This window comes from Phaseolus vulgaris, chromosome 2 (assembly GCF_051622355.1).
Source record: "Phaseolus vulgaris cultivar YP4 chromosome 2, ASM5162235v1, whole genome shotgun sequence".
NCBI classification, from domain to species: domain Eukaryota; kingdom Viridiplantae; phylum Streptophyta; class Magnoliopsida; order Fabales; family Fabaceae; genus Phaseolus; species Phaseolus vulgaris.
The window spans coordinates 28,866,529-28,888,888 of NC_143499.1; the positions used below are offsets into that span (position 1 = coordinate 28,866,529).

General features: G+C 29.2%; 3 protein-coding genes across 4 annotated transcripts; all 3 read right to left on the reverse strand.

Moving 5' to 3' along the window:
- LOC137811270 (abscisic acid receptor PYR1) lies at window positions 1-1,254 on the reverse strand. Its single transcript, XM_068612942.2, has one exon. It carries the CDS (start codon window positions 1,058-1,060, stop codon window positions 401-403), a length of 660 nt encoding a protein of 219 aa, XP_068469043.1. The 5' UTR covers window positions 1,061-1,254; the 3' UTR covers window positions 1-400.
- An 8,495-nt stretch (window positions 1,255-9,749) lies between these two features.
- On the reverse strand, window positions 9,750-12,035 carry MSP2 (microspore-specific promoter 2). The gene is made up of 4 exons (XM_068610780.2): window positions 11,939-12,035; window positions 11,646-11,792; window positions 10,765-10,974; window positions 9,750-10,048 (listed from the first exon to the last, which is right to left on the reverse strand). Exons 1-4 carry the CDS (start codon window positions 12,011-12,013, stop codon window positions 9,884-9,886), a joined length of 597 nt encoding a protein of 198 aa, XP_068466881.2. The 5' UTR covers window positions 12,014-12,035; the 3' UTR covers window positions 9,750-9,883.
- Window positions 12,036-14,607: 2,572 nt separating this feature from the next.
- BOU (Mitochondrial substrate carrier family protein) lies at window positions 14,608-18,278 on the reverse strand. 2 transcript variants are annotated; one of them, XM_068612941.1, is made up of 3 exons: window positions 18,167-18,278; window positions 15,692-16,083; window positions 14,608-15,292 (listed from the first exon to the last, which is right to left on the reverse strand). In XM_068612941.1, exons 2-3 carry the CDS (start codon window positions 16,081-16,083, stop codon window positions 14,791-14,793), a joined length of 894 nt encoding a protein of 297 aa, XP_068469042.1. In that variant the 5' UTR covers window positions 18,167-18,278; the 3' UTR covers window positions 14,608-14,790. The 2 variants fall into 2 exon arrangements, with proteins under 2 accessions (XP_068469042.1, XP_068469041.1); XM_068612940.1 differs by having other exon boundaries at window positions 17,832-18,278.
- Window positions 18,279-22,360: the final 4,082 nt, after the last annotated feature.

The window sequence follows — 22,360 nt, forward strand, 5'->3', positions numbered from 1 at the left end:
TCCAGAGGAAAAGTAAATGATGATATTCACAGAACGGTTGAAAGACACCATGAAGAACAAACATCACAAGTCAACATTTCCTGTACACCTGCATTCACCAAAATGCCCTCACCCATTGTAATAACAAAATTCAACGGACCACCAAAGAGGACATGCTAGCTACCGCCAAAGAAAATCATCAAAAACACAAAACCAGAGTCTCACCCGAAAAAAATTAAGGAAAACTAAATGAATTTCCAAAGAGAAAAATAAAGAAAAGAAAAGAGAGAAAAACTTGTTTTTCTCATTTTATGAATTGGTGAGCGAGGGAGCGATTGTTTCAAATTCCAATCCCTTCTTTTGTTTAATTTTTTTTTGTTTTTATTGAGATTTGCGCAGTGGTGGTTTCGTTTGGTTTGCTTCACCGTGAGTGTGGCTTATAGTCACCGTCGCGGTTTGTTCCTTCGGTGACGGTGGCGAGCTTCTGAAGGTTCAGCTTGACGACGGTGTCGGCGAAGAGACGCGTGTCTTCTTCAGTGTTGCCGTCGGGGACGTCGACGATGTAGGATTCGAGGACGACGGTGTAGATCTTAGCGTCTGCGTCGGAGTCGAAGGCGTGGACGGTAGTGACGGAGCGGTAGTTGCGGAGGCGGTGTTCGCCGCCGATGATGCTGAAACCGGTAACGCGGCGGTCGTCGTCTAGGTAGTCGAGCCGCTCTGTACTAGTAGCGGCGGGGAGGCCGGAGATGACATTGACATCGCGTGTGACGCCCACGGCCATGTGAAAGGGCTCTTTGACGGCGCAGCTCTTGATGAAGTGCTTGTAGGTCTGGGGCTTGTCGAAGCGGCGGACGACGGACCATACAACTTCGGGCGGAGCCTGGACGCGCTGCGCGAGGAGGGAGGAGCATTGGCCCGGGCCGACGAGGTAGATGTGGTGCTCCGTGATGGAGGGGACGAGGGAGCCGAACTCATGCGGGGTGAGGCCGAAAGGAGGGTTGAGGTGGTGGTTGGTCGGGATGCGGTGGTTGTCATCGGAGTCTGGCTCCGATGTGGTGGCGGAGCTCTCACCTTTCTCCATGGCGGGGAGAGAGAAAGAGAGAGAGCGTGAGAAGGAGAGAGTGTGTAAGTGACGCTGTTTGGCACTTGCGGAACGAGACTTTGAGGAACGGTTAGGGGTACTCTTGGGAATTCCCCTCTCAAACTCTGTTTTCTTTCTCTGCCACTTGATAATATATGCAACTCCACCAAAAAATCACTACTTACTTAAACTTCAAATTATACTTTTTTTTTTTTTATTTCAAACCATACTTGCGAACAAAATACGGGGCTTAGGTTTAAGTGTCTTGCTAAACTAATGTTAAAAATAATTATCAAAATCAATTTTAAAAGATCTTAATAAAATATTCCTTTCGATTTCTTATTTAATTAAAACACTGATTAGCACTTGTCGGAGTTTAATTATAAACAATAAATAATAAAGTCAAACACAATTGATTCACTTGTCAAAAATTGAACTCGAATTAGAATTTTTTTTTACTAAGGTGAGAGTTTCATTACTGAATAATTTCAAAGTATTTTAATAACATGAGACTTTGTAGCTTTAGTGAACGCTTAACATTCAACCAATTAAATTTTTTTATTTTAATGAAGTCAAATAAAAGCTAAACAAATTTGAACATACGAATTATGAAAGACAGTTTTTTTATGTTTTTTTTACCTTTTATACATTTGAATATTTGCAAGTTTTTAATATCAAACTTATTTTATTTCGAGGAATTGTTAATTAGAAAGGATCAAACATATCATTCACCAAATATTAATCATGAATAAAGTTATTAAGTATTTTTTTAGAAACTGTAAAAGAAAAATAAAATTATACTTATATTATAGTAAAATAAATAAGTTTGAGTTATGTAAAAAATAAAATTAAGTTTGAACTTATCTTATTTACTAAAGAAAAATTCAATTAAATATTTAATAAATTTGAATAATTTATGAAAATAGATAAATTAGTTTATATTATTAATATGTGGATGTATATATAGTCATCGTTAAAGGTGGGGTATCTAGGTTTAAGCTTGTGTAGTGCCTCTATATTTTGTAGTTTATGTGTGTAGGGACTTTCAGTTCTTGATTTTTTTTGGATGGGACTTTTTTTTACCTAAAAAATTAAATTTAGTTTAATCGGCCCAGATCACAAACTATTTATACCCGCAACTTGAGTAAGTTATATAAAAATTAAAACATTTAATATATTTGAAATCTCTAATTTATGTACTATTTATGATGTAAACGAATTAAAAAAATATATTAAAAAGAGTGGAATAAACATTTGAATGTTTTGTGTTCTCCCATGCAATTATTGGGATTATTGGTTCTCCCTCTCTCATTATCTTCTTTCGTTTGTCATCTCTGGTCATTTTCATTTATGGCTATAACACTGTAAAATGTATATGTTATTATTGTCCACGTGAAGACAAAGTTAGAGTAAAAAGTTAGGAGTGAAGTTGAGGTGATGGAGGAATTAGAATTGGAGGTAAGAAAGGAGAAATGGAGTTGTGACACTAATGGTGGAGTTCCTTGAAAGGGAAGTAGAGGATCACTACTTGTTTCCAGTGAGGAACGACTCTTTGAATTTTATAACTCATGTTAAAATCTTCTACTTGCTACATCCACAATATCTATACGTCTAAATTGATCAATTCAATCTTTTTTTTTTGTTAAATAATATTGTATGCATTCTTGCTACGTCAAACTTATGAATTGTACATGATATTAAAACAATTTTTTAGGATGAAAATTACTTTAAATTAATCTTCAAGTAAACGAGTAAAAAAATATTTATTAAGTTACATGTCTATAGAAAAATATAGTATTATCAAAATAAATCTTGAAATATTTTTTTTTACTAAATTTGATAAAGTTATTTTTCCTTTCTTTCAAATGCAAATATTTTATTAGGTTGTTATATATAGTTAGTTTTGTTTATGTACAAAAAATGTTCTTATCTTCTTATCTTGTTAATTTTGGATTTTTTTTTGTAAATCTCTTCTCCATCTTATTTGAGATTGAATAGAGTATTTACAAAAGATTATTCAATAGTTAGAGTATTTAACGTTATTAAATGTATCTTATATTAAATGATATTAATATGTTTATAGAGATGACTGAGAACATTTTTTTATTTTAAATTTATATTATTATAACTTTTTAGGTTAATTTCATTTTTAGCTTACAACACAAATTACTTATAGTTGTAAATTAATTTTAATTATTATTGATGTGTTTGTCGTCTTATATTTTCAATATATACATAATCTCAATTATATTCATTACATTCTTACTTTCTCAATGGTCATTCTTCAGAATATACTACAATGTTGTTTTATATCATTAATAAGTTGATGATATTTTTGAAACCTATCAAACAAAAAAACATTCATTTGAAAATTCAAAATAATAATATTTACTTTTTTTATTTAAAATTTCAATATATGTTATTATATTATTGAAAAAAAACACTCATTTGATAATTCAAAATAATAATATTTACTTTATTTTTTAATTTAAAATTTTAATACACATTATTATATTATTAAAATTGATGTTGTAATGTGGTGTAATTTCTTTAAGAAGTGTAAAATTATTATTTTCCAACACTAAAATTAGACAAGCAATAAGTTTTATTTTTCTATAGGAAGATATTTATTTGACATTAAATTTGAATTTAATAAAAAGAATCAGGTATTGGTATTAGAGTTGGGCAACATTAACGAGTCATGTTATTTTTCCAATCCCTAGATTGATTCCTTGTGTTATTTTAGTATGGTTGAGGTTGGTTTGTTTTAGGTGTGCCAACCATATTTATATTTGTAGAAAAAATTCGCCACATTATTGTTTAAACCCAACTATTGCCCAATAATTAACGACACGATCCACAATAACTCATAGTCTATTTGGATGAAAGTTTTCATAAGGATATTTCTTTTTTCTAGAAATTTTATTTACCTTTTTTTTGGGATATGGAGCCAAAAGTTAGCTCATATTTTTATGAAACCATCCATACTCTGTACAAAAAATTAGTGGGTCTGATGATGTTTTCTCTATTTTGTTTTGTGTTTGTACGACTATAAAACTTAAATTACATTTTAAATTCAATAATATTAGAGAAAAAAATCTTACTATTATGTTCAACAAGAATAAACTGATCACAGATAATTATTTTGGAATTAAGTAAAAGTGTAAACTGTTTCATACCATTAATTTAAATGTCTATTTTCTATTAGTATATTTATATATTTTTTATCAGCAATAATATATTTATATATATATATATACATATATTAAAAAAGAATTCTAATAAAAAATAGCTTAGAATATACAATATATTGTGAGAAATCAATTACCAAAGTATTATTATTGTAAACTTGACGAACTTTGTTTTGAATGTGGTTTATATTACTTCTTTTAATTTCGTTTTTGTGGAGAATGGTGTTTATTTGTTTAAGCTATAATTTGCATACACGGAAATAGTTGAATTGCATCGACAAAGAATCATGTATAATAATATTTCTTATGATTTGATATTGAAAAAACATGACAAGGGTCAGAGAGAGAATGAACAAAATCTGAAATTGTTAATGGGCAATGAAATAGAATGTACGTGTTTATATATAATCAACAATTATTTATAATGTTTTAACAATAAACTATCTAATTAGAACAACTAATAATTTATATGCAGCTAATTAACAAGAGCTCGCTTCAGAACGATAATACTAACCAAGCTTACATACTATACCACTTACCTTTAATTAATATTAATTGACACAGTAAAAATACTTCTAATCTTTTATGAGATTTTAGGCAGGGATTAATTTTAATATAATATCTGTACAAAATAAATTACTCATGCATTGTTAGTTACTGAAAAATATTGTTTGGTGTAAAATATTTTTACACTATTACTCAATTACAAAATTATGTCCTTTAAATTTATTAATTTTAATAATAACTATGTTAAAAATACTTAGATGATAACATGGACCAGTGAAACTTGTTGAATAATATGACAATACATGTTTAAACATTCTACACATAAATTACTATACTATTAAATTTATTGACAAATAAATGCTTAATTTAATTTTTTTAAGTTTGATAATTAACTTGATATTAATAGTTAAAATATTTTATTTTCTATTTCTTACCCAAAACATATTTTTCAAATAAACATGATTATATAACTAATATCACATAATTTGTTCGAGTGGATGTTAAAGAATCTTAACTTTAAATTCTCCTGTTATTAAAAAACATTTTGACAAATATGAGAACTAACCATATATGTGTGTGTGTGTGAAGTACAAGAATTTGACAATGGATAACATTTCCCCCAATTAAAATCATGAACTAACTAAATTAAACTTGTAGTGTCGGTGAAATTATCTCACTACCAAAATAGTTAAAAACATGTGACAAAACATTAACTATAATATGTGTTATAATTAAAATTAACCATATATACTGATCTGATAATTCGTACATAGTTACCAAAGTTAGAGTAGATGAAGTCAACCACTACTATTTATAGTACCATATACTAGAATTAGTAACAAAATGATAGTATCTAAAGCACATGTAGATGATGAACAGAGTCAATTATAATAACAGTTTGCAGCTTGAAATAACATGAATATATGTACTTTAACATGTGGACAATATAAACTTAGAAGAATAGTTTTGTGTAGAATAAATTAAAGAAAAATAATGTAGTTGAAAATGAAGCAAAGAAGTAATTATTTTGATTTGTTTGTGTTTGCAATTACAGCTATATAGCATGAGGCATTTATAGGAAAAAGGGGATATTAAAGATGGTAGTATCCCACATTGTGATTATACAAATGCGTTCACATGGTTTGGGGTCAAAGGGAGCAATTAAGATTCCTTCACCACAACTTTAATCAAATATGTTACGTCAATTATCCCAACTCACTGCAACTTCCTGTGCTTCTAATTACACCTTACTAAACCTCTTTAAATTATATTATTCTTCAAACTTCTTCTGCAAATCTTGCAATTCAAATCACCTTAATTTTCTATTTATCTCTAATCCAGTTTTTTTTGTTCTGATAGAGGTAACAAGTGGATTGTAGAAAAATGGTTGATTAACCGTTTCATCAACTTTCAATTTATGATATTATATTTTAATTATTTTTAGAAAATCACTTTTAGAAATGTATAAACTCTTCACTTTAAACATACAATTACCATAATTTTTATGTGAATAGTTTGATGCTAAGATAATAGATAAATTTTGTCATTTTAAACTTTATTATGTATGTTTTCGACGTAAACTTACATAATATGGAAAAAAAATATATAAGAAAAATTATATTTCGAGCTCAAATTTTGCTAAGCAGTCATGGACGTATATCACGATTAATCTTTTAAATATAGCATCCTTATAATTATTTCACGACTTACTATTTTAATATCTACTTTGTTCACTTTTTTTCTTTTTTTTTAATTAATCTTTTCTCAAGTTAATTGAGATTTTTTCAATATATATATATATATATATATTATTTTATAAAAAAATAATAATTATAAAATATTTTAGGGAAGTTAACTTATTAAAAAAGTTGAAAGGTTATATATATTATATATTTTCAAAACATACCAAAGACAAAGCATGTTAACCATCCAAAAAGATTTCTATGTTTAATTGTAGTAGACTCTTTCAGTTCCAATATTTTAATAATCATTTTCCTAAAAAAAAATAAAAAAATAATATATATATAATCCTATTAAGTTCGGACACCTATTTTAAATGACGTATCTATGTCGATCACAGGTATCAGACAATAATACTTGTAGGACAAGTATCGATGAAGTGTCCAATTCAACAAATATTTGTTGAATTTTTAGTAATTCAAGCATGAGTCTAACACAATTTAAAAAAAAAAATATTAATTTTTAAAAAATTTAAAATTATTGTATAAATTTGTATTATAATTATAAAAATAAGAAACAAATCATTTTGAATCAGTTAAGAAAAATATCTTTTTAATAAAAAAAACTAAGATATATTTAATGTATATAAATCTTTATTGTCAATTGATATAATTTATAATTATATAATATATAGATTTGTGTCTTGTATCCTACATATTTTAAATATTATACGTGTATATCTTTGTCAGTGTTGTATTAGTGTATGTGCTACATAAGTACGATCTATAATATTATTATTTGTTTTTTCAAAAATATATGTTATTACTCAATTTTGTCCATTTTTTTATTATGTTGTCATATTTTAGAATTATTCAAATCTTGAATCAATCAATCACCCTATGAAGTTCTTATTCAGTGATTTTTATCTAATGCATATGCCTTCATCTCATTGAAATGGTGGCTACAAGATTTGATGAAAGAGAAATCTGCCAAGCTCGAGACATGGAAGAATAATTGGTGAGGAACTCAGCAAATAAAATAGCTAGGTATAACTGTATAGGAAATAATAATATTTTTATTTAGTGGAATACCTTGCTTAATATAGGGTCATAATTAATTGTATTTCGTCCCTAGGGATGTGTAAGGGATAAATGGCCCACAAGACCTAGCCAACATGCTTCGGCTTTCCATCCCCACACAGTGTTGCGTTATGTCAACACCAACTTGCAGAAGCTACCCACCTCTCCAACCATTTATGTGTTCACATCCATGGATCCACTCTTCTAATTCACTATAAATAATATCAATAATAACTACTATTCATACAATCATTTCTACATATACCTTCATCTTACCTCCAATAAAAATAATGTTAATTCATAATATATAAATAATTTAAAAATAATATTACTATGATTTTATAACATTAGTTTAAACTGTATATTTTTGTTTCGTTTTATGTCTCTTTTTAGTGTATCACCTACTTCATTAGATATCTTTATGTCTTGGCATCTTATTTCTGTTGCGTATGTAAAAGGGTGATGTATAACATCACTCAAGTATAATAATCGGATGTGACATGGATGGGTTAATATACCAAAAACCGATAAAATTAAGTAGTAGCTATAATGATGGATTTGAATATTTGATGCATTAAAAATGAAAGTGAAATTAAGTTGACGAATAAATAGAGGTATTAATGTAGTTATTTTGAAAGTGGGGGTTATGTGAAAGCAATTAGATTAATGTGGTAGAGCAGAATTCTAGAAGAATCTGATGATAATATTGAATGGGGAAATAAAAAGGTGAAATGATAAAGGGAATATATTATTGGATGAATATTGATGAAGCTGAGGATTGTGATTGTTGTCTGTATGAATAATGGTGTTAAAATAATAAAAGTTTGTAGACAGAGAAATAATTTGATTGGTTGGTGGTATCCAAAAGATAGCTAAAGTCTAAAGATGATGGTCATTGCACAACTACAAACTGTCTGCTTGTAGCCACCATTTGATTCCATTATTCTGAACTCAAGTTTATGCTTTTAGAATTAAATTTTACTTAGCGATAATCACACTAAAAACTTTGCTTTATGAAGTCATCTGAAGGAGACATATTAGTTCCCAACATGCTCAAAAATTAAGATAAAAGAGTTTGAAGCTGGCGTGGTTTCCTCTTTCAAAACTTTCAAATGGATGTCTGCATCATTCCACGGATTTTCCAGCTCACCACAATTACAAATCTCTAATCCGTTTCTAACATTTATTACTATAAAATCAAAATTCAATCCTCTCCTCAAATTCACCTGCTTCTACAAATATTCTCATAAATCAAATCATTAAATCAATCTCTTAAATAGATTTTAATATTAAAAAATAGGCTTTAACATTAAAGGCGTTTGAAACAAATCATGAGGGACCATTGATTTAAAGCTTTGATATTACCCATTCTCTGAAATGAAATAAAATTTCAACGCCAGAATATCCATTTCATTTAAATTGCAAGATTCACGAATCATAATGACCACAAATAAGTATTTAGCGTTTTAAATTCGGTGGTCATGAAAAGATCTCCTAGCCGGCAAGTAATAGCAGGCCCTGCTGTTCGCCATGTTGCTTTTTAATTGATACCATCAAAAGTAATAAGCACAATGCCAGATATTCCATTTTTTTAGTTTTTATATCGATGTATATGCCATTGTTAAGGCATGATCATCAATTCCTCTTTAGACCTTTCATTAGTGGGTGTATCTGATTCCAACTCCTTAACAAATTACTTTTCAATTATAAACTTTCTTTGGCTCTGACGGCTCACTACGATTTTCAAATTTACTTTCTAAAAAATATGGCATGTGATAATATAATATTTTTAACTAGCAAATTAAACAAAATATCAGTGAGTGAAAACCTGTTGCTTATTCCCTGAACACATCCTTAGTTTTGTTATGCTATATGAAATAAGAATTTAAAAACTCTAGGTCCGTCCAAAGAATGAGATCGATGGCATCTCTTTTCCAATAATTGGACTTAAATAATTAGAAATATTGCGTTGTCTGAATCTGGAACCAAATGTAGTGTTATTACAGTTCATGATTTCACATGGCCTTCTGTCCCTTAAAAACTGCGATGGTTCATTTCCCCAGAGCCAAACAATTGTACTGTGACTGTGACTATACTTTTTTTAACAATGATACAAGTCCCAAATAATCTTTTCCTTCACTATATAGTTTGGTGTAATATCAAATGAATAAAGAATCTCTGATTTCAGTTAAAAAATACTGTCCTAGATTTATCCCATGCTGTGACTATATCTACCAAATCTGATCTCATACTTTATTATTACTAGCATAAAGTATTGCAGAAAATTCAAAACGAACGACACAAATGTGTATCAATGCTCATGGTAGGCTAAAAGAAGTAAAAGAAACTAATCAATGTTATGAGGATCAGCAACCTAGTAGTTTTAAATGTGGCCAACTAACATTAGATACTCGTTTCTTCTCAACTTGGCATTTCTTTTCATTCTTCTTAGGTCTATTCTTCACCGCCTGCACCTGTTGCTTAGGAGGGCACGAGTTTCTAATTTGTTCCTTCTCATTCTCACATTTTTCCTGCAACGATATACATGTTAAACATTGATTCTGATATTCATTCCAATAACAGCATATTCTGCAACCAGCAGAAACACCTTGTAAATGGCTTCCATGTTGCTTGAGGTGTTGCCAATGCCAAGGTAACAATAATATAAAACAAATAGGCTATACAGTACACATTGCCTATGAAGTTGCTGCCAATTAATTTACATCATAAACTAATTGCTGGCTCTTTGGACTTTACTGTTTAGTTTATTTAGATACAACCAAAAACGAAAAGTATAACATACTAGAAGCTCCATTAATTCGTGATGCGCATGATTTTCTTTTATCTGTATAAACACACACTGTTTAGCAAACAGATGCTTGTGGTCCTCACAAATTTTTATGTTAGGTAAGCCTAGTATTTTAATCTAACTGGATTTGGCTATATTTTTTAAGGGTGAAAGAGACATAATGTTTATATTTTTTTTCTCATATCTAGATGTTACCATTTTATTCTTTATTCTTGGGCTAACAGGACAGTATTATATATGATCTAGGACCGAAACTCCAAGCACTAATTGTAGCACAGGAATCAAGAAAAAAAAGTGTATGAAATTTAGTTTATTTGACTATTGGATGGTGCCAGTTATAAAAAATTTACAGGGGTTAGTTGTAAACCTGTAATCTACAATGTAAACATTATTGGAAATAACGAACTGCTCTATTTCAGTAATGTTTTGTTTTCTTACCTGGGATATTTCAGTTGTCTTAATAGGCACTAATCCTCTCTCATTATTATTTGAGAGATTGTTGAAAGTTGGACATGAGGAACATATTTCTGTCTTGGATCCTTGGCTGGACGAAACCAACCCAGAAGTTTGTGTAGCCTCCCCAGAAGTTTGTGTGGACTCACGGGACAAAGGGATAGAGTTGCCACTTGAATCAATCTCTACGTAAAGCTAAAGGAACACATTATTAGATTAACTTACATGGCAGATAATATGTTTACACTTAGAAAATAATTGAATTCATATAATGACAGTGTTGATGCACAAAATAGTGATGATAGTGTGTGTGAGTGTAAGGTATATATGTTGCTAAATTTTGTTGCTCAGTAGTGGATGCTTATAAAAGGGTGTCATTTTCACAGGCATACTCCAGCTACATTTAGATGAGAGACTTAGCGGTTTAAGCATTATATGTTTCATTAGGTACTTGAAATCGATTCCCTAAGATCATAAACTTTTTTTGCAAGTGTTTGTCATCAAAGTTGTGAGCTTCCTATTTCTATGAATCTATGATTATCTCAGGAAGTGTGCAGATCAGTAATCAAGATATATTATTATCTATTAATCAAGACAGCATCTGGGGGTGTTTGTTGTCTAATATGGAAAATTAACTGTTTTAATAATTAAGAAAATTGTCATGGTCTTAATTATTTATCAAATTAGCTTAATTTATGCATTTTCAATTGGGTAAAATATTATGTGAGTTTGTTTCTATCTATTAATTCTGTTAGTGAAAAAAAATCACATACTGAAAGGATGAAAGTTACATAATTTTAAAATGTGAAATGCAATTATTAGAGAAAATGGGTGGCAGCAAAAGCAGATGGAATTGAATGTTTAACCTTAAAAAGTCTGTTTTCAAGAGAGGCAACTCGATCAAACAATGTGCCTTTAAAGAAATCCTCTTTGGTGGACAAATCAAAAGATTGTTTGGCTTTATCAGCAGGGACATTGGTGCCATATCTTTGTTTTCTTTCTAAATATTTCATCTGTCATGACAAGCATAAATACAGATATATAAGAAAAAACCGATGCACAGAAGGATAAATAAATGTTTGAAAGGCTAAGAATGATATGTGAGAAAATTGATGTGATTGTGACAAATAAGAAAGGGTTAGAGAAGTGAAAAGCTCACAATGAACTCCAAATGATCCAGCCTAGCAATGAGAGAGATGGATGAGTGATGAGAGGGTAGTTTGGGGTCATCCATTTTTGGCACGTTCGGAGTGTTCTGTGTTTTCATCAAATTAGAACCATGTGTTATATATTATGACACACAAGTGCTCTCACTAAAAAAAGACATAACAAACAAACAACAGAAGAAAATCAACTCAGCATTCAACTGCGACATTTAATCGTTCCCACCTTTTCCTTGGACCCAGACTGCTCATACATTAGTTTGTTATGTCACGTGCCACTCACCACTTTTTTCTCTCACTTCCTTTTTCTCCATCCTAATATTTATGCTCGTTACGCTGAACAGAACCACGTAGGAATAGAGTATACGACCAGGTCTTATGAATTACATAATATAGAAGGAATATTTTCTTTTACAAATTAAGATTGATTTTCTGGCGTTTTTCTTATCATGTTTTTCTTGGTATTAATACCTTTCTTTTCTATAATACATACTTTTGAATCACTAAATAATATAGTCTTTTCTCCTTTCACCTCTGTTATCTCCTTCAAACCTTTTCTCTTTCTCTCAACCTTTTAATATGTTTGTGTAGTGTACTAATAATAGTTATATAGTATAATATATATATATAAATAAACAACTCTAAAAACTGGTCTTAACCTTTTAATATGTTTGTGTAGTATACTAATAATAGTTATATAGTATAATATATATAAATATTTGAAAAACAACTCTAAAAGCTGGAAAATTAGTTGTTTTACAAGTAAAAAACACAAATCAATACTTTCTCAACCTCATTCATTTTTATTATTGGTAGAAAATAATAATCTATTACTCTTTTTTTATTCAGTAAAGGTTTATTTTATTATAATCAAATAATAAAGTAATGTTTGGAATGATTCTTTAAGAAACTTTTATATAAAAGATTAAAAAAAATTAAAAGGAACATATCTTGTCATTAGAGTTGTTGCTTGGGTCAACCCATTAATCCATTAATGTAAATTTTGACATTCTCACCATTTGTTGGATAACTATCATATATCCAAACTCACATAATTATCATTTGGCAATTGCTTCCTGCACCATATCACGCACCCGATCTTAGCGGAAAAGACGAAACTGTCCTTAAAAAAAATTTTCGAAATATGTGTTCTGGATATTTTTTTCCAGAACGAAATTTTATATTACGGATTTTTTATCTGGAATTGATTTTTTATTTTTGTTTCCGGATTTTTATTTCCGAAACACAATGATTTCTTTTCCGGATTTTTTTTTTCGGAATGTATTATTTTTCAATTCCGGATTTTTTTGTCCGAAATAGAATTTTATTTTTGGTTTCCAAATTTTTATTTTCGAAACTCAATAATTACTTCCGGATTTATTTTTCCGGAATATATTATTTTCAATTCTGGATTTTTATTTCCAGAATTAAGGGTATTTTTGGAAATTAAAAAAAATATGTTGGGTGCAGGTTAAAAATGATTGGGTGCAGGGAGCATTTGCCTTATCATTTATTCAATACTCACATAAATATCATTTATTCAATACTTCACATGTAGTTAGCAGTGATTTTTGAAAGATCTTAATTTCTACTTCACATGTAGTTAGCAGTGATTTTTGAAAGATCTTAATTTCTAACTCTATAGTTTATAAGAATGAAAAATGCTACTTTATAAAAAAATATTGTCTTTATAGTCAAATTATTGTAACCTTTAATCTTCTTGAATAATATAAAGAGAAAATATGAATAATAAGTATTAGATTGAATTCAATTTTAGGTAAGTCTTCCAAGTGTGTAACCTTATTATAATTATCTTTTATCATGTCATACTAGGTTTATGATTATTTCTTATTATATCATTTACGTCAAATTGTTGATAATAGAAATTTTATGGCTTCTAACAATTTCATTAATTATTAAAATGAATAAAGTAATAACTAATTTGTAGTCGCACAATCCAAAATAAAAATTCATCCAAAATACAGAAATTTATTCTTGATTGTTCAATTCAAAATACATTTGTATTTCAAATTCGGGTATTATATTTTTAGAGTTTTTCAAAAGTATGGGGGTGCACGAAGAAATAATGAGGGTACAGGAAAAAATCGCCTCCTATCTATCAATTATTTTTCAATCAAGAGAAGTGGTAGGCCAACCATTAAAATTGAACTGGGAACTGCTACAGAATCCTCACCAAATTTACAGAATTCTAACAGTGATAGAACCTAGCTATACCTTCATCCTTTCTGCAATCATACAATCCACTTTCTGAACAAATTCTGTACATTGACATCTCAGGAAACGGTGGAATAATCTAATTGACAAAGAGTACACATTTTTTCATTACAACAATTTCTGACGTATTTATAGTTAGGTTTGGAATAATATACACCATGAAATATAATAAACGAATTTAAGTTATTTTAGTTAAGATAGTGTGCCCACCAAAAAACATTAAGATACATTTGATCCAATTCTTGCAAGTTCCAATGATTCCATCCTAACTTGATCACAAACCCGAAGTACACACTTGAAATTGCAAGAATTGGATTCACAAGTTCACAACTGCATCTTAACTCTGAACTACACATTGAATTTATTTATTTTTCTACGACGTCATTTGTGATCTAAAACTATTTCAAGCATGAAGAGAAACACCTAACTCTGAAATAAAATGCTGCTGTATTACCACGGATGAAAGAACATTTCCCTGAAGCAATAACAAGTTATTCCTTTTGTGGCAATATTGCAATTGCAATGCATGAAATGAAAATGTTTTAGGAATTAAAAAGAAAAGGAAACATGGTTACTCAATGGCACCTCCTATCAGTGCTTCTGTGTGAATAAATCATCCAAGAGCTGATCTTGTCATCTCATATGCCAAGAAGCAAGCTGCATTAGCAGGAACACTTCGGGCCATTGCTGGACCAAAACCCTTATATAGGCCTTTGAACCCCTCAGAAGCTGAAATTCTTCTGAAAGCATCAATTGAACCAGAGAACTTCGGGTTTTTGTAATCATCTATTTGAATCACACTCTTAACAACATCAGTTGGGTACACTGCGAGCCAGTAGGCAGCTCCAGCCAAGCCTCCAGCAAGCAACAGAGAACCTCTATCCAGTTCCGAGGTATCAGTGCCACCAGCAAGTAATCGCTTTAATGCTTCATATACACCAAACATTGCAGCATTTCCAGGTACTTCACGAGCCATAGTGGGAACCAAGCCCTTGAACAGACCTCTTATGCCCCCTTCTGACCTGAGAACTTGCCTGGCCACATCCATGGGCCCCCCATATTTCACTGCCATGGTAGCTGTTCCAGTGCCAGCTAATGTACTTTGCGCTTGCAATCTGATATTCACCGTGAAAATAAACAGTTAGAACATCAATACATAGTCTAAGTACTTCTGTTTAAATGATAATATGAAAAGCAAATTCAGGAAAAGTTAACCAAGACTAGTCTGCAGCTCAATTCGCTCAGCTTATGCTCGTGACTATCTGGTTTCATGTCAACCACAACATACATGATTGGATTTGTTTAAAGTGAGCACTAAAACAAGAGATGCTTCACAGAAAACAAGGTTAAATGTAACTTGCTTTTAGCTAAAAAAATTATTGTTATCAAAGAGGTCAAAATCTATGAAAAGTTTTAGAAGAAAAAAGAAACAATAGATATACAAGTTGATAGAAAGAATATACAGGAAATGCAACAAAACCATGACCGTTAAATCATAATCAATGACCTCTGACCTGCATTTGATCAATTCAGTAGGGCAAGCTAGAAAGGAAACAGCAATTCCAGCTCCAGCTCCACAAATAACCTGCTGATTTACTGTGAGGGTAGCACCAGGATGCGACCTAAGTAATGTTTCCATTTGCCCCCTAACAGTAAACAGAACAGCATTGAAGGCTGCTACTGTGGCAAGTGGGGCTCCCATACCCTTGTATAAACCCCTTGGACCTTCAGCTGCCACTGTCTGCTTGACAGCATCAATTGCACCAGAATACCTGGGAAGCTGGCCGGGGAGTGGTGTAGGCTGGCTTTGGAGCTTGACCTTGATGGTGTCAAATGGGTGTCCAACTACCAATTGTGCTACCCCTCCAATAGTCCCAGCACTTAGGTCCTTTGCCACATCTCCCATCTGAAAAATCAAAATTCCAAGAATGAAAACTGAGAAATAAGATTAGTAACTTGAACATGTAAAGTAAAATTACTATAACAATAAAATTTACTTGACAAAACAGCCCATTTAAACAATACTGGAGATAACACAAGATCTGGGGCATGCACTTTATCTCTACAAAAGCATTGAGAACAGGATTGTGTGTTTCAAAAACACAACCACTTGGTGCCTCTTTCCCATTAATTTCTACCGTTCTCGTGAAAATGACAGAAGTTCAAGGTATATATGATATTTTTCAGGATAAAATTAGAGCTAAGAGGAGCGCTAAACTTCATTATTGTAAACCCTCATTCTAGTGTTTGAAAATGCATGTATCAAACTGTAATCCATGACTTTACAGATCTTATTATTAATCTACTTGGCTGGGAAACAACTGTAGAGAACGAAATAAAATAAGAATAAACTGAATAAGTTTTCCCAATGTCAGGGAACAAAGTATCAAGGATTTATGTGACTGACAATTTACAATTTCAAGGACTAGAATGAGGACTTCTTCTTTTTTTAATCCTCTAATTGGTAATGTCATAAGCGAAGCATATTCGGACACCAAAATGTCAAAAAGTAGATGTTGGAAAGTAATAATAAAACAAATTCCTTAATTTGCTTCATATCCTGTGCTACTTTAGAGAATATTTATAAGATGTAGTAATTACAACAACAGCAATAACATGAACAACTTTATCTCACTATGAGGTGGGATACATGAATCGCAAGACCTATTACTTTCAGTACAATTAATTTATCGCTGCTGCAGGTGCATGGCACCATCACCACAACCTTTATGCAGTAGAGATCAGACAACTGAATTGACCCAACCAGTCTTGTAATTAGTGCATGGATCATCTAGAGGTGCGTAAAACTCATACAATTCCACAAAATGGTATAAACCAAAAGTCATAAACTTTCTAACTGGTGAAAAAATCCTTACTTATCATTAAGCCGCTTAAAAGTTAATATTAAATTCCACACTCTTGAGCTTCACAAGCTTGACATGAAGGCATAATGAGTGTTGTTTGCTAACTAGCTCAAAACTGTTCTGCATTATTTTCTTATCTTAATCCTAAACAATCTGGGGTCAGAAATATATTCAAACAACTTTTTTTAAGAGTGTCATTATGTAACGGTTGAAGGAAAGGAAGGGGAAAATGCTGCAACTATGAAGATCAAGCTCCTTTCAAGTCATGTAAGACATTCACATCCCTTTGTGATCCATCATAATTAACTCTCTCAGAAGATATCCAGATACAACAAAAACAGATACCAAAAGTGGTTCAAATTGAAACAGGTGAAGGAAATTGAAACCCCATCTTCCACTCTTTCTGCTACACATATTAGAAAAATAACTACCACTCTTTCTTTCTCATTTAACAAAGCTCTCATCTAACAAAGCACCCACAAATTCACACACACACAACTCCAAATTCCCGGAAAATAACAATGAATGCAACACAGTAGATGCAGTAAACACATATCAATCAAGAAGTCAATGATCGTCTAACTAAATTAGATCCCCAGAAATAAAATAAAATGAAAGACTATTTTACTAAATTAGATCCCCAGAAATAAAATAAAAAAGACAGACTATTTTCCGAATCAAAGGTCTAAAGTAGAATACATATACAGTATAAGAAATCGAATAGATAATGTCGAATGCATCCATTTATCCTTGTAAAAAAATAAACTTTTGAACAACGCTGGAATATTACCGTGCTTTCACTGGTTCCCAAATAAATAGATGAGAAAAAGAATGAAGTTGAACCAACACTTTCGTCAGAAGCCCAGAGTGAAGAAAAGAGGAAGAATTGTCTGTAGAATGGAAGAGGATGGGATGAAAGAAGGAATGGTAGTATTGATCGAAATGAAGGGGATTCAAAATCAAGACAAAGGGTTGTTAGGTGAATCTGTGAGGTGGGTTGTTTCTGAAGGTGACAGATACTAATCCAAATGTGAAACACACTAAAGATTATAGGTAAAACCAGAAAATTAGAATTATCAAACCACACCAGAAGAAAGTTTTGAGAGAGATGTGCAATGTACAAACCCAGAGGTTGTTGAGATGACGAAGACAGGATATCTCAGAAACTCTCTGTCTCTATGTCTCTGCCTCCTCCAATGAAGATATGCTATGAACTTATGGTCGACCTCACATGAGTAATTGTAATTTTATTAAATTATTATATGAAGTAAATTTATAAATGTATTATAAATTTTATTATATATTTTTATTCATTTTTTTCTAAAAATGAAAAAATAATTAGAATTTAATGTAAAAATAAATTATTCTTAAATAAACAAGAGAAAAAAATATTAGTGAATCTATTTAAGTTTATCTTAAATTTGAGCTTATCTTAAAGAAGTAAAAATTTTACCAATAAATTTATTTATTAAATTTTAAAAACAACTTATTAAATTATTTATTTAAAAAATAAATTATATATATATTAAAAAATAAATTATTATATACATGTAGTCATTATTTAAAAAAAATGAGTTATTTGATTATTTTAAACTAAAAATAAATTATTTAATTACTTGTTTTTTAAAAGAAATAAAGAAATTATTTTTTATTAAAATATGAATAATGTAAATATTGTACATTTTGTGAAAAAAATAATATTATTATAATAATTACTGAAATAATATATATATTATTAAATTATAAAATATTTTTATTAAAAGTAATAACATTTTTTTTTAATTTTATTGTATTTTTTTATTGTCTAGGTGGTTTTTTTTATTAAGAATAATTATTTCAATTTAAAATAAGTAGTTATTTAAAACATAAAATTATAAGAAATTTGGTTCTTTATATTTTTTTAAAATTCAATTTTTTTGAAGTTTTTTAAAATTCAATTTCAGTTTAAAATAAATAACATTGAAATTTATTATATTTTAATATTATAAAGGATAAAATTAAAAAACTAAAAAATTAATCTCTTTTATATATTGTTATAGATTATTATCATTATTATTTTAATTAATATTTGTATATAATTTTTAATTTTTATTTATTTATTAATATCTCTTTAATTATACGAAGAACAGCAACTGTTATACTATTTTTAGTAATTATTAAAATTTATGTAAAATTATATTCTATTATATGAATTTATGTAAAATTACATATAATAAGAATTGTGAAAAAAATGTAACAATAATTTAAATTAAGAAATAGTAAAATTAAATTTAAAAATAATAATTAATACTCAATATAAACCATTTAAAAATAATTTCTTCAAATAAAAAACTACATAAAACTTTTAAAAAATTAATAAAAATATTAAAAATTTAATTAAATTGTAATAAATTTTAAAAAATATAAAATTATAACTATATAATAGTATATTTTTATTAAAAAATTATAAAATTATATTATATATATATATATATGTAACGTCCCTAATTTTACTCATATTGGCTGATATATTATGCATGCAATATCTAATTAACAGATAAACATATATTGTTTTCTCATATTTGTATCTCAAAACTAAAGATATCCCTCCTCATAAAAATTTAATATATACATTAAAAAGTTTTGAAAAAACAAAAACAAAGAAAAAAATTCAATTTACATCTATCTAATCCTTCTGCTGCTCACTGAGGAGCTCTATTCTCTGCAATCTCATCTGCTCTCGTGTAAATACACGATCATCACAGTTAGAGAAACAACACAACCAAATAACAGGGTAAGCTAGCCATATAAAACAAAATTCTATAAAATTTCACTTTGAAATTAATAAAACATAAATCATAAGTCTCATACAAATTCTCAAATCATCAAGTGTCATACAAATTCTCAAATCATCAAGTACCATTCAAATTCTTGCACCTGTCATACTACTCGTTGTGAATCCACACAAGTATGCGCATCAACATCTCAATATCTCATCATCTCGTATGACAGGGTAAATTTATATGACCTGAAAGACCAGATTATATTTTAAACCCCAGACAAAGTCATATGAACCTCCATCGACTCTCACCAACTGAATAACTTCATCTATGTGATTCCATTATATCAGTAGAGTCAGGATGTCTCATTACGGGTCTGACAGATCAATACACTCTAATAACAATCTCAACACGGTATTTCCTTTCTTGAAAATACTATGTCTTGATCACACTTTCAAATCATTGCACACTTCATTTAACACATCAATACACCATTCAATCATAATATATAATTTAAACTTTCTAACAATCCAAATGTATCCAAAAAGTTATTTAACAATACTAATCCAAAATAAACTATGCTAAAATAATAATAATAGCCATATTCATATATGTATACAAAATTTTGGATTGATCGAAAATATTTTAGGTTGATCTAAATTACACCAGAGAGCACCCAGGAGTTTTGGTTTGAACGAAAATATTTTAGGTTGATCGAAATCACACCAGAGAGCACCCAGGAATTTTGGTTTGAACGAAAATATTTTAGGTTGATCGAAATCACACCAGAGAGCACCCAAATTAACAAAGTCCCTGCTATAGCTAAATTACTCTAATCAACATCAACCACCAATACTCAACAACATTATAATTGTATAACAGCAACCATATATCCAATTTCACCTTCAAATCTTCTAGCTAGTGTTCTATTGGAAATTAAGGCTAGCTTCCCTTACTTGAAAATTAGAAGATATTCACTAAGAGCTCCAAAACCACCAAGAACCCAAAGGTAACTTAACCTGTATCACAGAGTCTTAATAAAAAATCTAACTATATCACTAGGACCCTGATTTAATAGAGATTAACCCTGAAGCTAAAAGGGTCACAAGCAAGCAAGGACAAAAACAACCTAACAAGTTCCAAATTTGACTCAAAGATAATAACAAAAATGAACTTACTCTATTAGAGATTCTGATCGGGCAGTCTTGTAGTACTCACTGGAGTCTGATGGTGGACTCTAATCGTCGAACAAATGAACGAGGAAGTCAGAATTGTAGAGAGAAGAGAGAGGAAAGGAAAAGAACTTTCTAGAGAGATGGTGACTCTTTTTAAAATGAAACCTGAATAACTTAATTTCTATTTATATGTCATTTTCATTTAAAATTATTCAGGAGTCATTTAAAATATACCACTTCTACTAAAGTAATTTTCTAGATCCTTACAAAAAATAAAAAAAAATATAAAAAAATATATATATAAACTAAACTAGTTTATTAACCAGTTTAACAAATATATCTATTTTGACAAGTTAATTTATCAACTCAAAACAACTTAAGAAGTTTATTAATTAAAAAACAACCTATATCAACTATCAATTAACTTTTCAACTAGTTTTATCAAATGGCCTAATTAATACTAATAAGTAAATAATATTATAAAAATATTGTAAAAATTTCAAAAAAACAGTTAGTCTATCATATGTGTAGGTGTATTTGTATATTATTTTAACGAGTTAAATAAAGTATTTATATTAAATTGTAATTTAATAATTTTATTTAAATATAATATTTGTATTATATTATTAATTTACATATATTTAAGATGTGTGATTTATAGTTTAAAAAAAATATAGTATTTATAAGTAAATAGATTACAAATTTATAAGAAAGAAAACAACCAAACAAAATTATATTGTGAGTAATTAAAACATGTATAATTATTTTTAGTTGAGGAATAATTTATATTTACTATTCTCTTTTATTTTTCTATTACATACCTAAAATAACTATATAATTTAAAATAGAAATATGAAATATATATATATATATATAATAAACGAATTTTATTAATTATCATTATAAATTTCTTTCTGGTCTTGAATATTTAAGATAGTTATTTGATTTTAAATATTAAGTTTATAATCAATTGAAAATAAAATAAGAATACTTAAAATATCAGTGTATTTATTATTTAATCACATATTTTATATTTATTTAAAATTCATAGTCTCTAATAAAAAAATTATATAACTTCTACTTAAAAGTTATTATCACATATATTTTCTAATTATTTTATACTCAAGTTTTCCCCAGTAAAAAAAGTAAAATATAGCTTATGTAACTTTTCGTGATTGTCATTAAAAAGTATTTCTATGCCTAGCTTCTTCTGAAGATTCAAACTTTCAAAACTATTTGTTAACTCTTCCTCTGATGTATACTTTTCTCTATTTTTGTTATTTTTTTATGTTGCAAGTTTGTAAGAATACGTTTCTATATCTTAAATTTTTGTTCTGATTTTTGAAGTGGGTGATATAGCACTTTTGGATGATAATAGAGATGCC